Source organism: Pristiophorus japonicus, chromosome 23 (genome assembly GCF_044704955.1).
Source record: "Pristiophorus japonicus isolate sPriJap1 chromosome 23, sPriJap1.hap1, whole genome shotgun sequence".
Taxonomy (NCBI): Eukaryota; Metazoa; Chordata; class Chondrichthyes; family Pristiophoridae; genus Pristiophorus; species Pristiophorus japonicus.
In genome coordinates, this window is record NC_091999.1 from 36,034,279 (window position 1) to 36,055,201 (window position 20,923).

The 20,923-nt window shown below is 46.5% G+C and overlaps 1 protein-coding gene and 1 pseudogene across 1 annotated transcript in view; one reads left to right on the forward strand and one right to left on the reverse strand.

Annotated features, from left to right (window-relative positions):
* LOC139235348 (zinc finger protein 850-like) overlaps positions 1-20,923 on the reverse strand; it is a 193,817-nt gene that overhangs the window by 85,879 nt on the left and 87,015 nt on the right. Inside the window, exon 2 of the mRNA XM_070866488.1 lies at positions 16,557-17,228. Coding sequence (XP_070722589.1) covers positions 16,557-17,228 — 672 coding nt within the window. The remainder of the gene's footprint in view (positions 1-16,556; positions 17,229-20,923) is intronic.
* LOC139235346 (U7 snRNA-associated Sm-like protein LSm10) lies at positions 19,822-20,177 on the forward strand (annotated as a pseudogene).

A 20,923-nucleotide genomic window follows, 5' to 3' on the forward strand; every position in this document is an offset into this window, starting at 1 on the left:
GCTCCAGAAGGTATCAATTCAATAATATTCCGACAGGATACGATGTGAGAACCTAAACAGACATTGATAAGACCTCGCGAAGAGGCTCAAGGCAGACTCACGGGCACCAAGGAGAATCAACAAATTCTGACCTAATGAAGTCAATCTAGTCACGGCCTAAGGTGGTCACGAGGGTCTTGGCCTGTCAATCCATGTGGCACTGATAAGGTAATCCAATTAGAGCTCTGGGGAGGTCTTACCAGGGAACGGAGGGGTTTTTGAAATGAATAAAAGTTGTATGATTGTGATGTTCTGAGAGCATCTCCTCTCACAGGCGGCTGTGATATGGAGTGTTCCCGGACGTTCATAATAAAGATCGTTATACTTTGCCATCCGTCTCTGTCTGCTAACTTAGAGAATTGCTACGTGGGCTGGGGCGAGCGTCGACCCTCTATATCAGTGGGCCTGCTCGTGGGAAAAGAAGCTTTCCCTCTCTCCCCTCAACACTCGTCAGGTGCCTGCTGCTCGTCGGTTAAAGGTGTTCCCCGATCAACTTACTGAGCTCTTCGAACGTCTTGTCCACCGGTTTCTCTGGCGCTAGAAGGTCCTTCATCAGGGAGTACATTCTGGATCCACAAACCATCAGGAGATGAGCCCTGCGTTTATCGGCCGAATCCTGTCCAAAACATTCCTTAGTGACAAAACTTTGCTGTCGTCTCTCAATAAAGTCGTCCCAATCATCACCAACACAGTCCCTCTCTTCTGTGCTGCTAGTGACCATGCTCGCGTGGTTTAACTCACAGTATCTCCTCGCCAATGATATGTCCTTACTATACAGTATAAATGCACTCGAGGCCCATACTTGAGAGAAGGTCACTCTGTGACCAGCTACCTTTATTACCAAGACCTCAAGTGATGAAGGTGTGTGGAGCTTTTCCTTTTATACCTGAAAGTCCACGTTAGGAGTGTCTCCCACAAGTTCGCCCCTGGGTTCAATGTTATGAAGGTGTACAACTTAGGTCAGCTTTTACATGGATTATACAATGATAGTTGAATAAATGACAAAAGTGACCGCATCCTTAAGCGGCACTTTCGAGTTTGGCAACACCTTTTTTCTAACTTTTTCTGATACTCTTCCCAAAGACACTCCTCTGGCATCTTAAAATTAATTATTTTTAATTAAGCTTCCTTAATGAAGATAATAGTCACTATCGTTTGATGTAAATTAACCCACCATAAGGTTTGATCGGTGATCAAACTATCTGCCTTGCGTCTGCTGTTTATACACAACAACCTGTTTTCAAATGGAGAGAAAAAATGACAAGAGTCCCCAATTAAATTGGTAAAGTGTATATTGTATTTTGTACAATATCTCTTTGTTTTGTCCCTTTGTGTTCGCCAGATGTACTTTTCAACTACTTCGCAGCTTTTTGCCGCATTGCTAACTATAGCAATTCAACTATTCTCAGGGTGTATATTTAATTGAAACGAGGAGACTCTTGTTCAGATCATAACAAATGCTTTTATTACAGGCATATTGAGTAAAAAACAGAGTTTTATCAAGTAAATTACGTTCCGTTATAAAAAGTAACACTTAACAAATTATAGTCACAGCCTAATTCTCGATAGCATCCTCTCGAGCTGACCGTGGTGCCGACTCCTTATCTCCTGTTCTCTTGATTCGCACTGCCTTCTGAGTAGAAGAGCTGTTACTTTATACCCGTTTTCTCCCATTCAAATGCTGTTAAAATCATTAGCTGTTGTAGCCTTACAATAGATCCTATTATCTGCTGCCTTTCCCCTTCTATGTTATCTCTATCTCCCCTCCCTCTCTGTGGCAGGAATCACTTCTCTGAGAACAATTATACAGAACATGTCACACAGAATTCATTACTAAGCTTGGCTTTACAAAATTATGAAAAGAAATGGTACATGCTGCATACCTTTATCTTATTGATTAATATTGTTGGCCTTGATCCTTGTAGTTCAAAGTGAAGCTGTATCAGCAGTTACAAAAATGGATCACATAATAATGTCTCAATTTACATGATGCTTAGTTTCTCAGCCTTTGGCCATTTCAAACCGCATTTTATGTTATACGGCAATTTTCCATCATTTATAAACTAGTTTTACAGACAATCAATGCATATACAGGAAGTTACAAACATAAAGGTTATTCATTAATTAAAGACATGTAAAATAAGCTTCTTAATACTAACTTCTAACATCTGTCAATAGGTGATATATAACAATATTCACCAACTCCACCCATTCCCAAATTCACTTCGAAGCCTCTTCAGCAGCGCCGATGTTTCTTCCCTCCCGCCAACCCGGAGAACTATTCTACTAAAGGAGGCCTCAGGCCTGGACCCCATGTGTTTGGAGGAAGAGCAGCATGGCATCAAATGGAAAACGCCGGAAGATACTCGGGTGTGACCAGAAAAAGCGGGAGGTGTTCCGTGGTCGGGTGGCACAAATGAAAGTTCAGATGGTGAAGGACAGGGTTCCCAAAGTTCATGGAAACATGAAGCGAATGTCACTGGTGGATCCCTGCGTGAGCTTCAGTGCGTTCAGGGAGATAGTATCAGAGGGAATGGCGCAGAGCAGGGAGACAGGATCCCCAGGGTGATAATCAGTGAGTTCAGGGAGATTGTATCAGAAGGAATGGAGCACAGTAGAACATAACAACATATGAACATGAGAAATAGGAATAAGAGTAGGCCACACGGCCCTCGAGCCTGCTCCACCATTCAATAAGATCATGGCTGATCTGATCATGGACTCAGCTCCACTTCCCTGCCCGCTCCCCATAACCCCGTATCCCCTTATCGTTAAGAAACTGTCTATTTCTACCTTAAATTGATTCAATGACCCAGCTTCCACAGCTCTCTACGGCAGCGAATTCCACAGATTTACAAACCGCTGAGAGAAGAAATGTCTCCTCATCTCTATTTTAAATAGGCGGCCCCTTATTCTAAGATCATGCACTCTAGTTGTAGTATCTCCCTTCAGTGGAAACATCCTCTCTGCATCGACCCTGTCGAGCCCCATCATAATTGTATACGTTTCGATAAGATCACCTCTCAGTCTTCTGAATTCCAATGAGTAGAGACGCCCATCATACACAACCTTTCTTCATAAGTCAACCCCCTCATCCCCGGAATCAACCTGGAAACCTTCTCTGAACTGCCTCCAATGCAAGTATATCCTTTCTTAAATATGGAAACCAAAACTGCACGCAGTATTGCAGGTGTGGCCTCAGCAATACCTTATGTAGCTGTAGCAAGACTTCCCTGCTTTTATACTCCATCCTCTTTGTAATGAATGCCAAAATGCCAATGGCCTTCCAGATCACTTGCTGTACCTCCATGCTCTCCTTTTGTGTTCGTGTACAAGTACCCCCAGATCCCGCTCGACTGCGGCACTGTGCAATTTTTCTCCATTTAAACAATAACTTGCTCTTCGATTTTTTTTCTGCCGAAGTGCATGACCTCACACTTTCCAACATTATACTACATCTGACAAATTTTTGCCCATTAATTTAGCCTATCTATGTCCTTTGTCAGGTTTTTTGTTTCATCCTCACAGATTGCTTTTCCTCCCATCGTTGTATCATCAGCAAACTTGGATGCGTTACACTCAGTCTCTTCTTTCAAGTCGTTAATATAGATAGCCAATAGTTGAGAGCCCAGCACTGATCCCTGCAGCACGCCACTAGATACTGGTTGCCAACCAGAGAATGAAGCATTTATCCCGACTCTCTGTTTACTTTTCGTTGGGCAATCCTCTATCCATGCTAATATATTACCTGCAACCCCATGAACTTTATCCTGTGCAGTAACCTTTTACATGGCACCTTGACAGATGCCTTCTGCAAGTCCAAATACACCACATCCACTGGTTCACATTTATCCACCCTCTTCATTACGTCCACAAAAAGCTGCGGCAAATTTGTCAAGCAAGACTTCCCCTTCATAAATCTATGTTGACTCTGCCTGACCGAATTTTGCTTTTCCAAATCTCCGTCTATTGCTTCTTTAATAATGGACTCCAACATTTTCCCAACCACAGATGTTAGTCTAACTTGTCTATAGTTTCCTGCTTTTTGTCTGCCTCCTTTTTTAAATAGGGGCGTTACATTTGCAGTTTTCCAATCTGCTGGGCGCTCCCCAGAATCCAGGGGAGTTTGGTAAATTACAACCAATGCATCCACAATCTCTGCCGCTATTTCTCTTCAGACCCTAGATGCTGCCATCAGATCCATTGGATTTATCTTCCTTTAGTCCCATTATCTTACTGAGTACCACTAGTTAGAGATTATGATTGTGTCCCCCGCCCTCGACTCGCCACAATGACTATCCACTATCGTAATATTGCTGGTGCCCTCTACCTTAAAGACTGATACAAAATATTTGTTCAAAGTTTCTGCCATCTCCATGCTCGCCATTACTAATTCCAGTAGGGCGAACTGTAATCTGGAAACAGGAGATAGAGTGTAAGTTTTAATGGGTGTTGCTGAGATTAGAGCAGGATTGGAGGAGGTTACTTTGCTCCTCAGTCTGTTTCAAACATTTGGACTCGGGAGACATTTAAAGAGGCCAATCCAAAACCAAAAATCATTGTACAAGTGCCCTCCCGGACAGGAGGGTTCCACTCACATATTTGGCATGGTCAAAATTAAATGCTGTTAGATCAGAATTGGACTTTTCCCGTCGATCACACACCCTGCTCCCATACTCGCAGGCACCGTGCTGCGCCGCCTGTCATCTCCCTGAAATATTGTCTAAAAGCTGGAGCCACTCTGTGTGTTCAACTGGAAAATAGAGAGAGTCAGTGTGTATAACACAAAACGGTCGAGAGAGCATGTGTGTGTCTGATAGGCACCGGGCTCTGGGAATCATTCCCCGGGTTGTGCTCTCTGGGGTGTTTGTGTCAGATTTCTAACCCGTGCTGTACCTGCCCTACGACCTTTGATGGGACAGTGTAGAGAGAGCTTTATGCTGTAGCTAACCTGGACTATACCTGCCCTGGGAGTGTTTGATGGAGCAGGGCAGACAGAGATTTATTTTTGTATCTGCATCGGGATAAATGGGTCATTTTTCTGTTGGCAAACAGTGACTAGTGGAGAGCTGCAGGGATCGGTGCTGGGTCCTCAACGATTTACAATGTATTTTAATGACCTGGATGAAGGGGCTAACTGTAGCCAAGTTTTCTGATGATACAAAGATGGGTGAGAAAGTAAATTGTGAGGAGGTCACAAAAAAATGTGCAAAGTAATAGACAGGCCAAGTGAGTGGGCAAGAATTTGGCAAATGATGTACAATGAAAGAAAATGTGAAGTTATCCACCTTCGCAGAAAAAATAGAAAAACAAATTAAATTTTAAATGGTGAAAAATTGCAAAGTGCTGCATTACAGTGGGACCTCAGGGTCCTTGTGCATGAAGCACAAAAAGTTAGTATGCAGGTACAGCAGGTAATCAGAAGGCAAATGGAATGTTGGCCTTTATTGCAAGAGGGATGGAGTATAAAAGCAGAGAAAATATTTCTACGATTGTACAGGGTGTTGGTGAGGCCACACCTAGAGTACTGCCTCTAGTTTTGGTCTCCGCATTTAAGGAAGGATATACTTGCATTGGAGGCTGTTCAGAGAAGGTACACTAGGTTGATTCCAGATATATGCGGGTTGACTGATGAAGATACCCATTGGAGTTCAGAAGAATGTGAGGTGATCTTATCGAAACAGATAAGAAAATGAGGGGCTCGACAAGGTGGATGCAGGGAGGATATTTCCATTCATCAGGGAAACTAAAACTAGGAAACATAGTCTCAGAATAAAAGGCTGCCCATTTAAAACTGAGATGAGGAAGAATTTCTTCTCTTAGATGGTTGTAAATCTATGGAATTCTCTGTCCCAGAGTGCTGTGGAGTCCGGTTCACTGAATATTTTTAAGGCAGAGATCGACAGATTTTTGAGCGATAAGGTTATAAAGGGCTATATGGAGTGGGCAAAGAACTGGAGCTGAGTCCAATATCAAATCAGCCATGTTCTATTAAATGACGGAGCAGGCTCGAGCGGCCAGGTGGTCTCCTCCTGCCCTTGGAATGTCTGATGGGACAGTGATGAGGAAGCTTTACTCTGTATCTAAGCAACTCAAGTATACCCTTCCTTCGATAAAGAGGCCAAAACTGTGCACAGTACTAGAGGTGTTGTCTCACCATGGTCCTGTGCAATTGTAGAGCGAGGTTAGAGAGAGGATTACGCTTTATCTGAATTATGCTGTTCCTGCCCAAGGACGGTGCAAAGGGAGCTTTACTTAGTATTTAACCAATGCAGTACCTGCCGTGGGAGAGTTTGATGGGACTGCACAGAGGGGGATTTACTCTATATCCAACAAGTGCTGTACCTGCCCTGGAATGGTTGGGACAGGATAGAGGGAGATGTACCCCGTGTCTAACCTGTGCTGTACCTGCCCTGGGAGTGTTTGATGGGACAGTGCAGAGGGAGCTTTACTCTGTATCTAGCCCATGCTGTACTACCCTGGGAGTGTTTGATAGGATCTTGTAGTGGGAGAAATTACTCGCTATCTGATCCGTGCTGTGCCTGCCCTGGGACTGTTTGATGGGACAGTGTAGATGGAGCTTTACTCTGTATCTAACCGGTGTTGCAATTGCCCTGGGAGTGTTTGGGATATTATAGACTGTGATTTACTCAACATCAACCCTGGTAGTTTTCGGGACAGGATGGAGTAAGATTTACTTTGTATCTAACTCGTCCAGTACCGGTAGTCCTGACATCAGTGGTAGGGAAAAAGCTGCAACCTATTATTAAGCACGTGATAACAGGGCACTTCGGAAGTGATAACAGGATTGGGCAGAATCAACACGGATTTATGAAAGGGAAATTGTTCTTGACAAATCTGTTAGTGTTTTTTTGAGGTTGTAACTAGGATGATAGATAAGGGGGAACCACTGGATGTGGTGTATTTAGATTTACAGAAGGCATTCAATGAGGTGCCACACAAGAGGTTATTAAACAAAAATAGGACTCATGGGATTGAAAGTAATATACGAGCAAGGCTGAAGGATTGGTTAATGGACAGAAAACAGAGAGTAGGAATAAACGGGTGATTTTCGGGTTGGCAGGCTGTAACTGGTCGGTGCTGCAAGGATCAGTACTTGGGTCCCAGCTATTCACAATCTATATCAATAATTTGGATGAGGGGACCAAATGTAATATAGCTCATTGGTAAAGTAAGTTGTGAGGAGGATGAAAAGAGGTTTCAAGGGGATATATACAGGCTCAGTGAGTGGGCAAGAACATGGCAAATGGAATATAATGTGAAGAAATGTTAAGTTAGACACTGACAGTAAAAATGGAAAGGCAGAGTATTTTTTAAATGGTGAGGTTGGGAAATGTTGGTATTCAGAGGGACCTGGGTGTTCTTGTACACAAATCGCTAAAAGTTAATATGAAGGTCCAGCAAGCAATTAAGAAAGCAAATGCTACATTGGCCTTTGTACAAAAAGATTTGAGTATTTACGTCTTACTGCAATTATACAGGGCCCTGGTGAGACCACACCTGGAGCATTGTGTAGAGTTTTGGTCTCCTTACCTAAGGAAAGATAAACTTGCTGTAGAGGGAGTGCAATGAAGGTTCATCAGAATGATTCCTGGAATGGGGGGATTGTCCTGAGAGAATGATTAGACCAGGCCTATATTCCCCAGCATTTAGAAGGAGAGGCGAGAGTTGACGCGCACATCTCATAAAAACATTTTTAAAAAGAGGTCGGGGATGTTTAAATTTGATCAAGGACCCCAGCCAAATTATTAGAAACACTTCCTGTCGTTCAGGACCTTTGTCAAGGGAGAGGCTGATGGGTTATCTGATCATCATTGGGTTGAATGTTGTGCTTATCGAGCTGAGCACCTCGTGCCAGCATCAAACACTCTTCAGTCGGGCACAGCGCGGGTTAGATACAGAGTGAACCCATCGGTCGCTCCCCGACACAGATACTGAGGGACAGGGAGTGTCCGGGACACTGACATTTTCACTCAATAAGGTATAAATTGATCCTGTACCTCTCCCCATTAATCCTGGGCTCCACACGGCTCGAATTCTGCTCCTGTTTCCCTTCCTGTAACAGCATGAGCTCAACCAAGCCCATTATGAGCAGGGCTCAGCGAGTTTGGTTGCTAGGCACTGCAGTGATGTCATAAAGCAGGGCCATTCAGCCCAGCTGGTCCTCTCCTTGTCCCTTTAAAGGTGGAGAGCTGGTATTCCTGCCTCAACACACATCCTCCTGTTCTAATGAGAATCCCCGGGGAAGGCCCAAGGCCCAGAGTGTGGAACACAACCAAGGGGGAAAGAGGAGGGGAGCTGGGACATCCTGTCACAACACACAGCCCCCTGTTCATAATGAGAATCCCCGGGGAAGGCCCAAGGCCCAGAGTGTGGAACACAACCAAGGGAGAAAGAGGAGGAGTGAGGGGGAGGTAAATCAAGGACTGGGGAGTGAGGGCCACCAAGCTTCAGTTTTAGAGCCTGTAGACATCAGGAGGGGAAGAGTGAGTAAGAAAAATAGATAATAGGCGCAGGAAAAGTCCATTCGGCCCTTCGAGTCTGCACCACCATTCAATAAGATCATGGCTGATCATACACCTCAGTAACCCTTTCCTGCTTTCTCTCCATACATCTTGATCCCTTTAGCCATAAGGGTCATATCTAACCCACTCTTGAATATATTTATTCATAATAAGGAGGAGGCGGGAGCTCGGAGCAGCGCGAGTCCGGGGTCGGCGAGAGGCCTATAAAGGCCAGCGGGAGTCGAGCAGTCAGTCGAGGAGGCGGGAGCTCGGAGCAGCGCGAGTCCGGGGTCGGCGAGAGGCCTATAAAGGCCAGCGGGAGTCGAGCAGTCAGTCGAGGAGGCGGGAGCTCGGAGCAGCGCGAGTCCGGGGTCGGCGAGAGGCCTATAAAGGCCAGCGGGAGTCGAGCAGTCAGTCGAGGAGGCGGGAGCTCGGAGCAGCGCGAGTCCGGGGTCGGCGAGAGGCCTATAAAGGCCAGCGGGAGTCGAGCAGTCAGTCGAGGAGGCGGGAGCTCGGAGCAGCGCGAGTCCGGGGTCGGCGAGAGGCGTACCGGTGCAGCTACAGGGAGAAGGCAAAAAAACAAAGGTGACGTCACAGCCTAGGGGGTAAGTGATTGGCTGGTGATTGGTGAGTAGTTTTTCTTTTTCTTCTTATATTGGTCAGTAACTTTTAACATTGTTATTACCAGTTTAAGTGTATCTAAGGGTTAAGTCATGGCAGGAGAGCTCGGTCGGGTGTTATGCTCCTCCTGTACCATGTGGGAACTCAGGGACGCTTCCGGTGTCCCTGACGACTATGTGTGCGGGAAGTGTATCCGCCTCCAGCTCCTGACGGTCCGCGTTACGGAATTGGAGCTGAGGGTGGATTTACTCTGGAGCATCCACGATGCTGAGAATGACGTGAGTATCACGTGTAGTGAGTTGGTCTTACCGCAGGGAAAGGGTCCACAGCCAGATAGGGAATGGAAGACCAGCAGGAAGAGTAGAGCAAGGAAGGTAGTGCAGGGGTCCCCTGCGGTCATCCCCCTGCAAAACAGATACACCGCTTTGGGTACTGTTGAGGGGAATGACTCATCAGGGGAGGGCAGCAGCAGCCAAGTTCATGGCACCGTGGCTGGCTCTGCTGCACAGGAGGGCAAGAAAAAGAGTGGGAGAGCGATAGTGATAGGGGATTCAATTGTGAGGGGAATAGATAGGCGTTTCTGCGGCCACAACCGAGACTCCAGGATGGTATGTTGCCTCCCTGGTGCAAGGGTCAAGGATGTCTCGGAGCGGGTGCAGGACATTCTAAAATGGGAGGGAGAACAGCCAGTTGTCGTGGTGCACATTGGTACCAACGACATAGGCAAAAAAAGGGATGAGGTCCTACGAAACGAATTTAAGGAGCTAGGAGCTAAATTAAAAAGTAGGACCTCAAAAGTAGTAATCTCGGGATTGCTACCAGTGCCACGTGATAGTCAGAGTAGGAATCGCAGGATAGCGCAGATGAATACGTGGCTTGAGCAGTGGTGCAGCAGGGAGGGATTCAAATTCCTGGGGCATTGGGACCGGTTCTGGGGGAGGTGGGACCAGTACAAACCGGACGGTCTGCACCTGGGCAGGACTGGAACCAATGTCCTAGGGGGAGTGTTTGCTAGTGCTGTTGGGGAGGATTTAAACTAATATGGCAGGGGGATGGGAACCAATGCAGGGAGACAGAGGGAAACAAAAAGGAGCCAAAAGCAAAAGACAGAAAGGAGATGAGGAAAAGTGTAGGGCAGAGAAACCCAAGGCAAAGAACAAAAAGGGCCACTGTACAGCAAAATTCTAAAAGGACAAAGGGTGTTAATAAAACAAGCCTGAAGGCTTTGTGTCTTAATGCAAGGAGTATCCGCAATAAGGTGGATGAATTAATTGTGCAAATAGATGTTAACAAATATGATGTGATTGGGATTACGGAGACGTGGCTCCAGGATGATCAGGGCTGGGAACTCAACATTCAGGGGTATTCAACATTCAGGAAGGATAGAATAAAAGGAAAAGGAGGTGGGGTAGCATTGCTGGTTAAAGAGGAGATTAATGCAATAGTTAGGAAAGACATTAGCTTGGATGATGTGGAATCTATATGGGTAGAGCTGCAGAACACCAAAGGGCAAAAAACGTTAGTAGGAGTTGTGTACAGACCTCCAAACAGTAATAGGGATGTTGGGGAGGGCATCAAACAGGAAATTAGGGGTGCATGCAATAAAGGTGTAGCAGTTATAATGGGTGACTTTAATATGCACATAGATTGGGCTAGCCAAACTGGAAGCAATACGGTGGAGGAGGATTTCCTGGAGTGCATAAGGGATGGTTTTCTAGACCAATATGTTGAGGAACCAACTAGGGGGGAGGCCATCTTAGACTGGGTGTTGTGTAATGAGAGAGGATTAATTAGCAATCTCATTGTGCGAGGCCCCTTGGGGAAGAGTGACCATAATATGGTGGAATTCTGCATTAGGATGGAGAATGAAACAGTAATTTCAGAGACCATGGTCCAGAACTTAAAGAAGGGTAACTTTGAAGGTATGAGGCGTGAATTGGCTAGGATAGATTGGCGAATGATACTTAGGGGGTTGACTGTGGATGGGCAATGGCAGACATTTAGAGACCGCATGGATGAAGTACAACAATTGTACATTCCTGTCTGGCGTAAAAATAAAAAGGGGAAGGTGGCTCAACCGTGGCTATCTAGGGAAATCAGGGATAGTATTAAAGCCAAGGAAGTGGCATACAAATTGGCCAGAAATAGCAGCGAACCTGGGGACTGGGAGAAATTTAGAACTCAGCAGAGGAGGACAAAGGGTTTGATTAGGACAGGGAAAATGGAGTACGAGAAGAAGCTTGCAGGGAACATTAAGGCGGATTGCAAAAGTTTCTATAGGTATGTAAAGAGAAAAAGGTTGGTGAAGACAAACGTAGGTCCCCTGCAGTCAGAATCAGGGGAAGTCATAACGGGGAGCAAAGAAATGGCGGATCAATTGATCAAGTACTTTGGTTCGGTATTCACTAAGGAGGATACAAACAACCTTCCGGATATAAAAGGGGTCAGAGGGTCTAGTAAGGAAGAGGAACTGAGGGAAATCTTTATTAGTCGGGAAATTGTGTTGGGGAAATTGATGGGATTGAAGGCAGATAAATCCCCAGGGCCTGATGGCCTGCATCCTAGAGTACTTAAGGAGGTGGCCTTGGAAATAGCGGATGCATTGACAGTCATTTTCCAACATTCCATTGACTCTGGATCAGTTCCTATGGAGTGGAGGGTAGCCAATGTAACCCCACTTTTTAAAAAAGGAGGGAGAGAGAAAACAGGGAATTATAGACCGGTCAGCCTGACCTCAGTAGTGGGTAAAATGATGGAATCAATTATTAAGGATGTCATAGCAGTGCATCTGGAAAATGGTGACATGATAGGTCCAAGTCAGCATGGATTTGTGAAAGGGAAATCATGCTTGACAAATCTTCTGGAATTTTTTGAGGATGTTTCCAGTAAAGTGGACAAAGGAGAACCAGTTGATGTGGTATATTTGGACTTTCAGAAGGCTTTCGACAAGGTCCCACACAAGAGATTAATGTGCAAAGTTAAAGCACATGGGATTGGGGGTAGTGTGCTGACGTGGATTGAGAACTGGTTGTCAGACAGGAAGCAAAGAGTAGGAGTAAACGGGTACTTTTCAGAATGGCAGGCAGTGACTAGTGGAGTGCCGCAAGGTTCTGTGCTGGGGCCCCAGCTGTTTACATTGTACATTAATGATTTAGACGAGGGGATTAAATGCAGTATCTCCAAATTTGCGGATGATACTAAGTTGGGTGGCAGTGTGAGCTGCGAGGAGGATGCTATTAGGCTGCAGAGTGACTTGGATAGGTTAGGTGAGTGGGCAAATGCATGGCAGATGAAGTATAATGTGGATAAATGTGAGGTTATCCACTTTGGTGGTAAAAACAGAGAGACAGACTATTATCTGAATGGTGACAGATTAGGAAAAGGGAAGGTGCAACGAGACCTGGGTGTCATGGTACATCAGTCATTGAAGGTTGGCATGCAGGTACAGCAGGCGGTTAAGAAAGCAAATGGCATGTTGGCCTTCATAGCGAGGGGATTTGAATACAGGGGCAGGGAGGTGTTGCTACAGTTGTACAGGGCCTTGGTGAGGCCACACCTGGAGTATTGTGTACAGTTTTGGTCTCCTAACTTGAGGAAGGACATTCTTGCTATTGAGGGAGTGCAGCGAAGGTTCACCAGACTGATTCCCGGGATGGCGGGACTGACCTATCAAGAAAGATTGGATCAATTGGGCTTGTATTCACTGGAGTTCAGAAGAATGAGAGGGGACCTCATAGAAACGTTTAAAATTCTGACGGGTTTAGACAGGTTAGATGCAGAAAGAATGTTCCCAATGTTGGGGAAGTCCATAACCAGGGGTCACAGTCTGAGGATAAGGGGTAAGCCATTTAGGACCGAGATGAGGAGAAACTTCTTCACCCAGAGAGTGGTGAACCTGTGGAATTCTCTACCACAGAAAGTAGTTGAGGCCAATTCACTAAATATATTCAAAAGGGAGTTAGATGAAGTCCTTACTACTCGGGGGATCAAGGGTTATGGCGAGAAAGCAGGAAGGGGGTACTGAAGTTTCATGTTCAGCCATGAACTCATTGAATGGTGGTGCAGGCTAGAAGGGCTGAATGGCCTGCTCCTGCACCTATTTTCTATGTTTCTATGTTTACCGAACTGGCATAAACAACTCTCTGCGGCAGGGAATTCCACAGGTTAACAACTCTCTGAGTGAAGACGTTTCTCCTCAACTCGGTCCTAAATGGCTTACCCCTTATCGTTAGACTGTGATCCCTGGTTCTGGACTTCCCCAACATCGGGAACATTCTTCCCGCCTCTAACCTGTCCAGTCCCGTCAGAATTTTAAATGTTTCTGTGAGATCCCCTCTCATTCTTCTAAACTGCAGTGAATACAGGCCCAGTCGATCCAGTCTCTCAACATATGTCAGTCCTGCCATCCCGGGAATCAATCTGGTGAACCTTCACTGCACTCCCTCAATAGCAAGAACGTCCTTCCTAAGATTAGGGGACCAAAATTGAACACAATATTCCAGCTAAGGCCTCAGAAAAACATATACAACTGCAGAAAGATCTGCCTGCTCCTGCACTCAAATCCCCGAGCTATGAAGGCCAACATGCCATTTGCCTTCTTCACAACCTGCTGTACCTGCATGCTAACTTTCAATGACTGATGTACCATGACACCCTTGTCTCATTGCATTTCCCCTTTTCTTAATCTGTCGCCATTCAGATAATATGCTGCCTTCATGTTTTAGCCACCAAAGTGGATAACCTCACATTTATCCACGTTATACTGCATCTGCCATGCATTTGCCCACTCACCTAACCTGTCCAAGTCACCACGCAAACTCTTAGCATCCTCCTCACAGTCCACACCGCCACCCAGCTGAGTGTCATCTGCAAATTTGGAGATATTACCCTCAATTCCTTCATCTAATCATTGATGTATATTGTAAATAGTTGGAGTCCCAGCACTGAGCCCTGCGGCACCCCATTAGTCACTGCTTGCCATTCTGAAAAGGACCCGTTTATCCCAATTCTCTGCTTCCTGTCTGCCAACCAGTTCTCTATCCACGTCAATACATTACCCCCAATACCCTGTGCTTTGATTTTTCACACCAATCTCTTGTGTGGGACCTTGTTAAAAACCTTTTGAAAGTCCAAATACACCACAACCACTGGTTCTCCCTTGTCCGCTCTACTCGTTACATCCTCAAAAAATTCTAGAAGACTTGTCAAGCATGATTTCCCTTTCATAAATCCATGCTGATTTGGACTGATCCTGTCACTGCTTTCCAAATGTGCTGCTATTTCATCTTTAACAATTGATTCCAACATTTTCCCCACTACGGATGTCAGGCTAACCGGTCTATAATTCCCCATTTTCTCTCTCCCGCCTTTTTTAAAAAGTAGTGTTACATAGCTACCTTCCAGTCCATAGGAACTGATCCAGAGTCAGTGGACTGTAGGAAAATGATCACCAATGCATTCAGTATTTCTCGGGCCACTTCCTTCAGTACAGTGGGATGCAGACTGTAGTTTCAGGATCCAGGGAGAGAAAAAGGAGCAGATGGGGAGAATGGTGTAGATTCCAGCACAGTGTGGATGTAGGGGGAGGGAGATTGTGTCAGGCCGTGTATTCGGGGTGCAGGAGGGACAAGAGAGGAAAGGTCAGAGGAGCAATTACTGCAGCAGTGTCCAATAGTAGTGAGAGAGAGAAGGTGGGGGTCAGAGTGGGCCCTGGACAGGCCGGTAAACTGTTTGTTTGCTGTGACCAGCTTTCCTTCTGTCACAAATAGCCTCCTGTAGCCTAGTGACACAAAAAGCTCATTAAACGCCACCAATGTCCTTTGGTCTGGTGAGGTCTCCGTTTGTGAAATATCGGTTGTTGTTAAAGCTTGTCATTCTGACTCGCTCAAAGTGAGACAGTATCCACTGTCCCTTTTATTCCTTGGGCTTCATCTTTGCTGGTATTGGCAACACGCCCGGGATCACTAAACACAAAACCCAGTCTGTAAATCACTTTCAGCTACTGGACTTAGTGTGTGTCCCACAGCATCTCTCTCACCTTCAATGTGTGAATGGAGCATCACGCCTGCAAAGCTGGTTTAAGTTTATATCCAGCCAGCAAATCTATTTAAGAAAATCCTGTAGGCCGATGAGACACTGTTCAGGTGCCAGTGTGCTGCTGGTTTGTCCAGCATTTGCCTGCAATGGAAAATAACTGAACATTTCTCCCAGTGTAACCTTTGCTGTAATGAAATGTGTCTTTTAATAAGCCTCATGTCCTTGCTCTTGTCTGCTGCAATTGTGTAGAAAGAGGATGTGTGAAGTGATGGTGTTTGTATGGAGATGTGAAACAAGGAAACGGTATCTGTGTGTGGCAGTGACACAGTCTTGTGGTTACAGGCATAACCATGCACCGATATCCTTGTGGTTATAGTTTGAGCAAGGTCAGTTCATGAATGCTCAAACTAAGAGGTGCCACGGATCGGGAGCAGCGGCTGTAAATAAAATCTAAATGTAAATTCCGATGTAGTTTATCTTCATTTATTCCTAATTTTATAGGTTTTAATGAATGTTGTCCATGCCAAGTGCCAGAATATTGGATCAGGCCCACCATAGAAAATGAGTTTGACACCTTGAGGTAGACAATGTCAACCGGATTCCCCCATCCATCAACCTAACAACTTCTTTACAAACTCAAGCTAGTTTGTCAGATGTGACCTTGTTTACCGGAATCCATGTTCAGTATCTGTAATGGCCCCTTCCCTTTCCCCATGATGGAAAACAGCATCTCTCAGGATCCCTTCAAGCACCTTCCCAGTGATCGAGGTCACGTTGATGGGCCTTCAGTTCCCGAGCTCTGACTTGTGCCCAATTTGGAAAATGGGAACTACATGTGCTACCTTCCAATCTCAGGGAACAACCCATGACACTACTGAGCTGTTGGAGATCTGGGCAAGGGGCTGGCAGAGCACCCGTCCCAAGGGTCTCTTTAAACACCCTTGGGTGGATATCATCCGTACCTTACACGTCAAGGTTAACCCGCACAGTGACTTTGCTGTCAATGAAGTGAGATGAGAAAGACCAAAGTGCCGTTCGCCCCTCAAAGACTGTATCCAGGCTGAAGTTCTCCCCACATACCATCCTCCGCCCAGATTATCCTCTCTGAGCTCCAGTCAGATGATGCTAATCACTCAGTTGGGAAAGACAAAAATCTACACCAATGTGTTGAAAGCAACAAAAATTTATTTGTCTTTCTCCCCAATATTAAACTCTAGTCGAGTTACAGGAGTTATTGACATCAGCGGAAACAAACCCAACTGTCAGAATGAACATGGTTCAGTCGGGATGTGATTAACAGCAGCAATAACAGCAGAATCCCACCCCTGCAGTCACTATTGAACTCGCTGGTGTGTCAGCAGGTGGGATGACTGAGTGAATCCCCTCCCACACTCTGAGCAGGTGAATGGCCTCTCCCCAGCGTGAATTCGCTGGTGCCTCAACAGATGGGAGGACCGAGCGAATCCCTTCCCACACTCGGAGCTGGTGAACGGCCTCTCCCCAGTGTGAACTCGCTGGTGTATCAGCAGGTTGGATGACTGAGTGAATCCTTCCCCACACTCGGAGCAGGCGAACGGCCTCTCCCCAGTGTGAACTCGCTGGTGCCACAGCAGGTCGGCTGACCAAGTGAATCCCTTCCCACAATCGGAGCAGCTGAACGGCCTCGCCCCAGTGTGAACTCGCTGGTGTATCAGCAGGTTGGATAATTGAGTGAATCCCTTCCCACACTCAGAGCAGGTGAACGGCCTCTCCCCAGTGTGAACTCGCTGGTGTATCAGCAGGTTGGATAATTGAGTGAATCCCTTCCCACACTGAGAGCAGCTGAATGGCCTCTCCCCCGTGTGAACTCGCCGATGTGTTTCCAGCTGGGATGGGTAGTTGAAACATTTCCCACAGTCCCCACATTTACACAGTTTCTCCCCAGTGTGACTGCACTTTTGTCTCTCCAGGTTGGATGATCGGCTGAAGCCTTGTCCACACACACTGCACGTGTACTGTTTCTCCCCGCTGTGAACAGTGCTTTTTGCTTCCATGGTCATAGGCCGATGATATTTTGTTCCTGATGATTCGAGTGACTCCGTCAGATCGTAATGTGATGGTTGGTTTGAGGCTCTGGTCGACAAATCCTCCCCTTTTAATACCCTGTAAAATGAGTTTCAAACAGGAAAAAGGGTGGGTGAGAGAGAACCCACAAAAACACAAAGGCAGGTTGTGAAATTGAGCTGAATGAACCTGGCTATTTGTGCGACCATCAGCAGAAGAAAAGTGACCATGAAAGCTGACGGATTGTCGTAATAACCCAACTGGTCACTAATGTCCTGCAGGAAAGGGAACCCACCAACCGGTCTGGGCCGACACAAGACTCTGGCCTCTATGGGAGGAGGGAGAATCAGGCGGGGTGAAGGGGAGGGAATTTAAACATCTGCAACTCGACCAGAACCTCCAAAACCCGCAACCTATCCCGCCAAGATGGACCAAGGCAGCAGGTGCATGGAAATCCATCACCTCCAAGTTCCCCTCCAAGTCTCACACCATCCTGACTTGGGCATATATCGCCGTTCCTACATCGTCACTGGTTGAAAATCCTGGAACTCCTCACCTAACAGCATTCTGGGAGGACCTTCACCACATGGACTGCAGCGGTTCGAGAAGGCCCACCATCACCTTGTCAAGGGGCAAATGGAAATTGGAAATCTCTTCTGTCCCTACTAGCGACACCCACATCCCAAGAATGGATTAAAACAAATCTGTATATTGAAAGCCTCTGCAGAAATACTTGTTCCTAAAACAATACTCTTCTACATTGTGCGGACAGTGTCTGTTTCACAACCTAATCTCCCCTAGAATCCACTGCCGTTGACAGTCTCTCATCGGAAATTGTTGGGCCCGATTGGGCCCAGAGGTACTGGGGGTTAAACCCAGCAGCTTCTCCCCCCTCTCCACTCCAGGTCAAACTGATGCAACAAACAGACGCACACAGGAGGCCAGGGAGCGACTTCCGTATCCAGCGCCCAGCCTGATACAGAGCGGCTCTGGATTGGTCGCTCTGTGTTTCCAGTATCGATGCACTGAAGATCAGCATATGAGGGAGAAGGGAATAGAAGCTTATGCTGAGAGAGTTAGAACCATAGAATCAGAGAATGGTTACAGCACGGAACAAGACCATTCGGCCCGTCGAGCACGTGCCAGCTCTCTGCAAGAGCACCTCAGCTAGTCCCACTCCCCCACCCTTACCCCACAGCCCTGCAAATGTTTTTCTTTCAGATACTTATCCAACTCCCTTTTTAAAGCTGTGATTGAGTCTGCCTCCACCACCCTTTCAGGCTGTGCAATCCAGATATTAAACACTCGCTACGCAAAAAGGTTTTTTCTTGTGTCACCTTTGGTTCTTTTGCCAATCACCTAAAATCTGTGTCCTCTGGTTCTCGACTCTTCTGTCAATGTGAACAGTATCTCTCGATCTAATCTGGCAAGACCACTCATGATTTTGAACACCTCTATCAAATCTCCTCTCAATCTTCCCTGCTCTAAGGAGAACATAATAAATAAGAGCGGGAGTAGGCCATTTGGCCCCTTGAGCCTGCTCCATCATTCAATAAAATCGTGGCTGATCTAATCATGGACTCAACTCCACTTCCCCGCTCGCTCCCCATAAACATTTACTCCCATATCGCTCATAAAAATCTGTCTATCTCCACCTTAAATATATTCAATGATCCAGCCTCCACAGCTCTCTGGGGCAGAGAATTCCACAGAATTAGAACCCTCTGAGAGAAGAAATTCCCCCTCATCTCAGTTTTAAATGGGCAACCCCTTATTCAGAAACTATACACCCATTTCTAGATTCTCCTATGAGTGGAAATATCCTTTCTGCATCCACCTTGTCAAGCCCTCAGTATATTTTATGTTTCAATAAGATCACCTCTCATTATTCTGAACTCCAATGAGTATAGGCCCAAACTACTCAACCTTTCTTCGTAAGTCAACCCCCTCATCTCAGGAATCAACCTAGTGAACCTTCTCTGAACTCCCTCCAATGAAAGTATATTCTTCCTTCAATACAGAGACCAAAACTGTACATTGTACACCAGGTGTGGCCTCACCAATACCCGATACAGTTGTAGCAGGAATTCTCTGCTTTTATACTCTATCCCCCTGGCAACCCCAGCTGCTCCAGTTGTCCAGGTAACTGAAGTCCCTCATCCCTGGAATCATTCTCGTAAATCTTTTCTGCACCCTCTCCAAGGCCTTCACATTATTCCTAACGTGTGTTGCCCACAATACTCCAGTTGAGGCCGAACCAGTGTTTGGTACAGGTTAATCATAATATCCATGCATTTGTACTCTATACTTCTATTTATAAGCAGAGATACAGTCTCGTGTAAAATAAAGAGGAACAGGGTCTAGTGTAATACAAACAGAGGCAGAGTCGAATATATCGACAGAGTGTCATTGGGCAAGGCAGGGGGCCGGGGCCTGCCACAGCAGACTGGCAGTGGCAGGCGCTGTGTGAGTTGGCGTACTATCAGGGGAAGCGTGTGCGTTGCAGTTGATCTTTCTCTTCCATTCAGCTGATTGCATGGAGTTGCAAGCGAGCGTCATGTCGGTGAGCCACTCCATTAAAGAGCGGACGGTTGCAGAGAACAGCCTCATTATTCTTCTCCAGGGCTTGCACGGCCACATCACCACCGTGGAGCTGAGAGACGAGAGCTCGGTGAGGGGGCGAGTCGATAATGTTGACGCATTCACGAATGTCCGGCTTTCTGAGGTGACGTACACTGATCGGTGGGCAAAGTCTCGCACCTGGACAACTTCTCTGTGACTGGCAGAAATGTACGTTATGTTCACATCCCAGATGAGATCAACATCATCCACAGCCAACTGCAGAAAATCCACCGAGTGCGTAACTTCGGGGGGAAAGATCGAGGGAGAAAAGAATTCCCATCGAGAAAATAACAATGTGCTGGTTCTGGATCAGGATCATCAGGACTGGCTGGTGTATGGGGTGACATCAGGACTGGCTGGTGTATGGGAAGACATCAGCACTGGCTGGTGTATGGGGTGACATAAGGACTGGCTGGTGTATGGGGAGACATCAGGACTGGCTTGTGTATGGGGAGACAGCAGCACTGGCTGGTGTATGGGGAGACATCAGGACTGGCTGGTGTATGGGGAGACATCAGGACTGGCTGGTGTATGGGGAGACATCAGGACTGGCTGGTGTCTGGGGAGACATCAGCACTGGCTGGTGTATGGGGAGACATCAGGACTGGCTGGTGTATGGGGAGACATCAGGACTGGCTGGTGTATGGGGAGACATCAGGACTGGCTGGTGTATGGGGAGACATCAGGACTGGCTGGTGTATGGGGAGACATCAGGACTGGCTTGTGTATGGGGAGACATCAGCACTGGCTGGTGTATGGGGAGACATCAGGACTGGCTGGTGTATGGGGAGACATCAGGACTGGCTGGTGTATGGGAAGACATCAGGACTGGCTGGTGTATGGGGAGACATCAGGACTGGCTGGTGTATGGGGAGACATCAGGGCTGGCAGATGGAATACAATGTTGGAAAATGTGAGGTTATCCAATTTGAAAAAAGAAACAGTAAATGGGAATATTATTTGAATGGGGAGGAATTACAACATAGAAACATGGAAACATAGAAAATAGGTGCAGGAGTAGGCCATTCGGCCCTTCT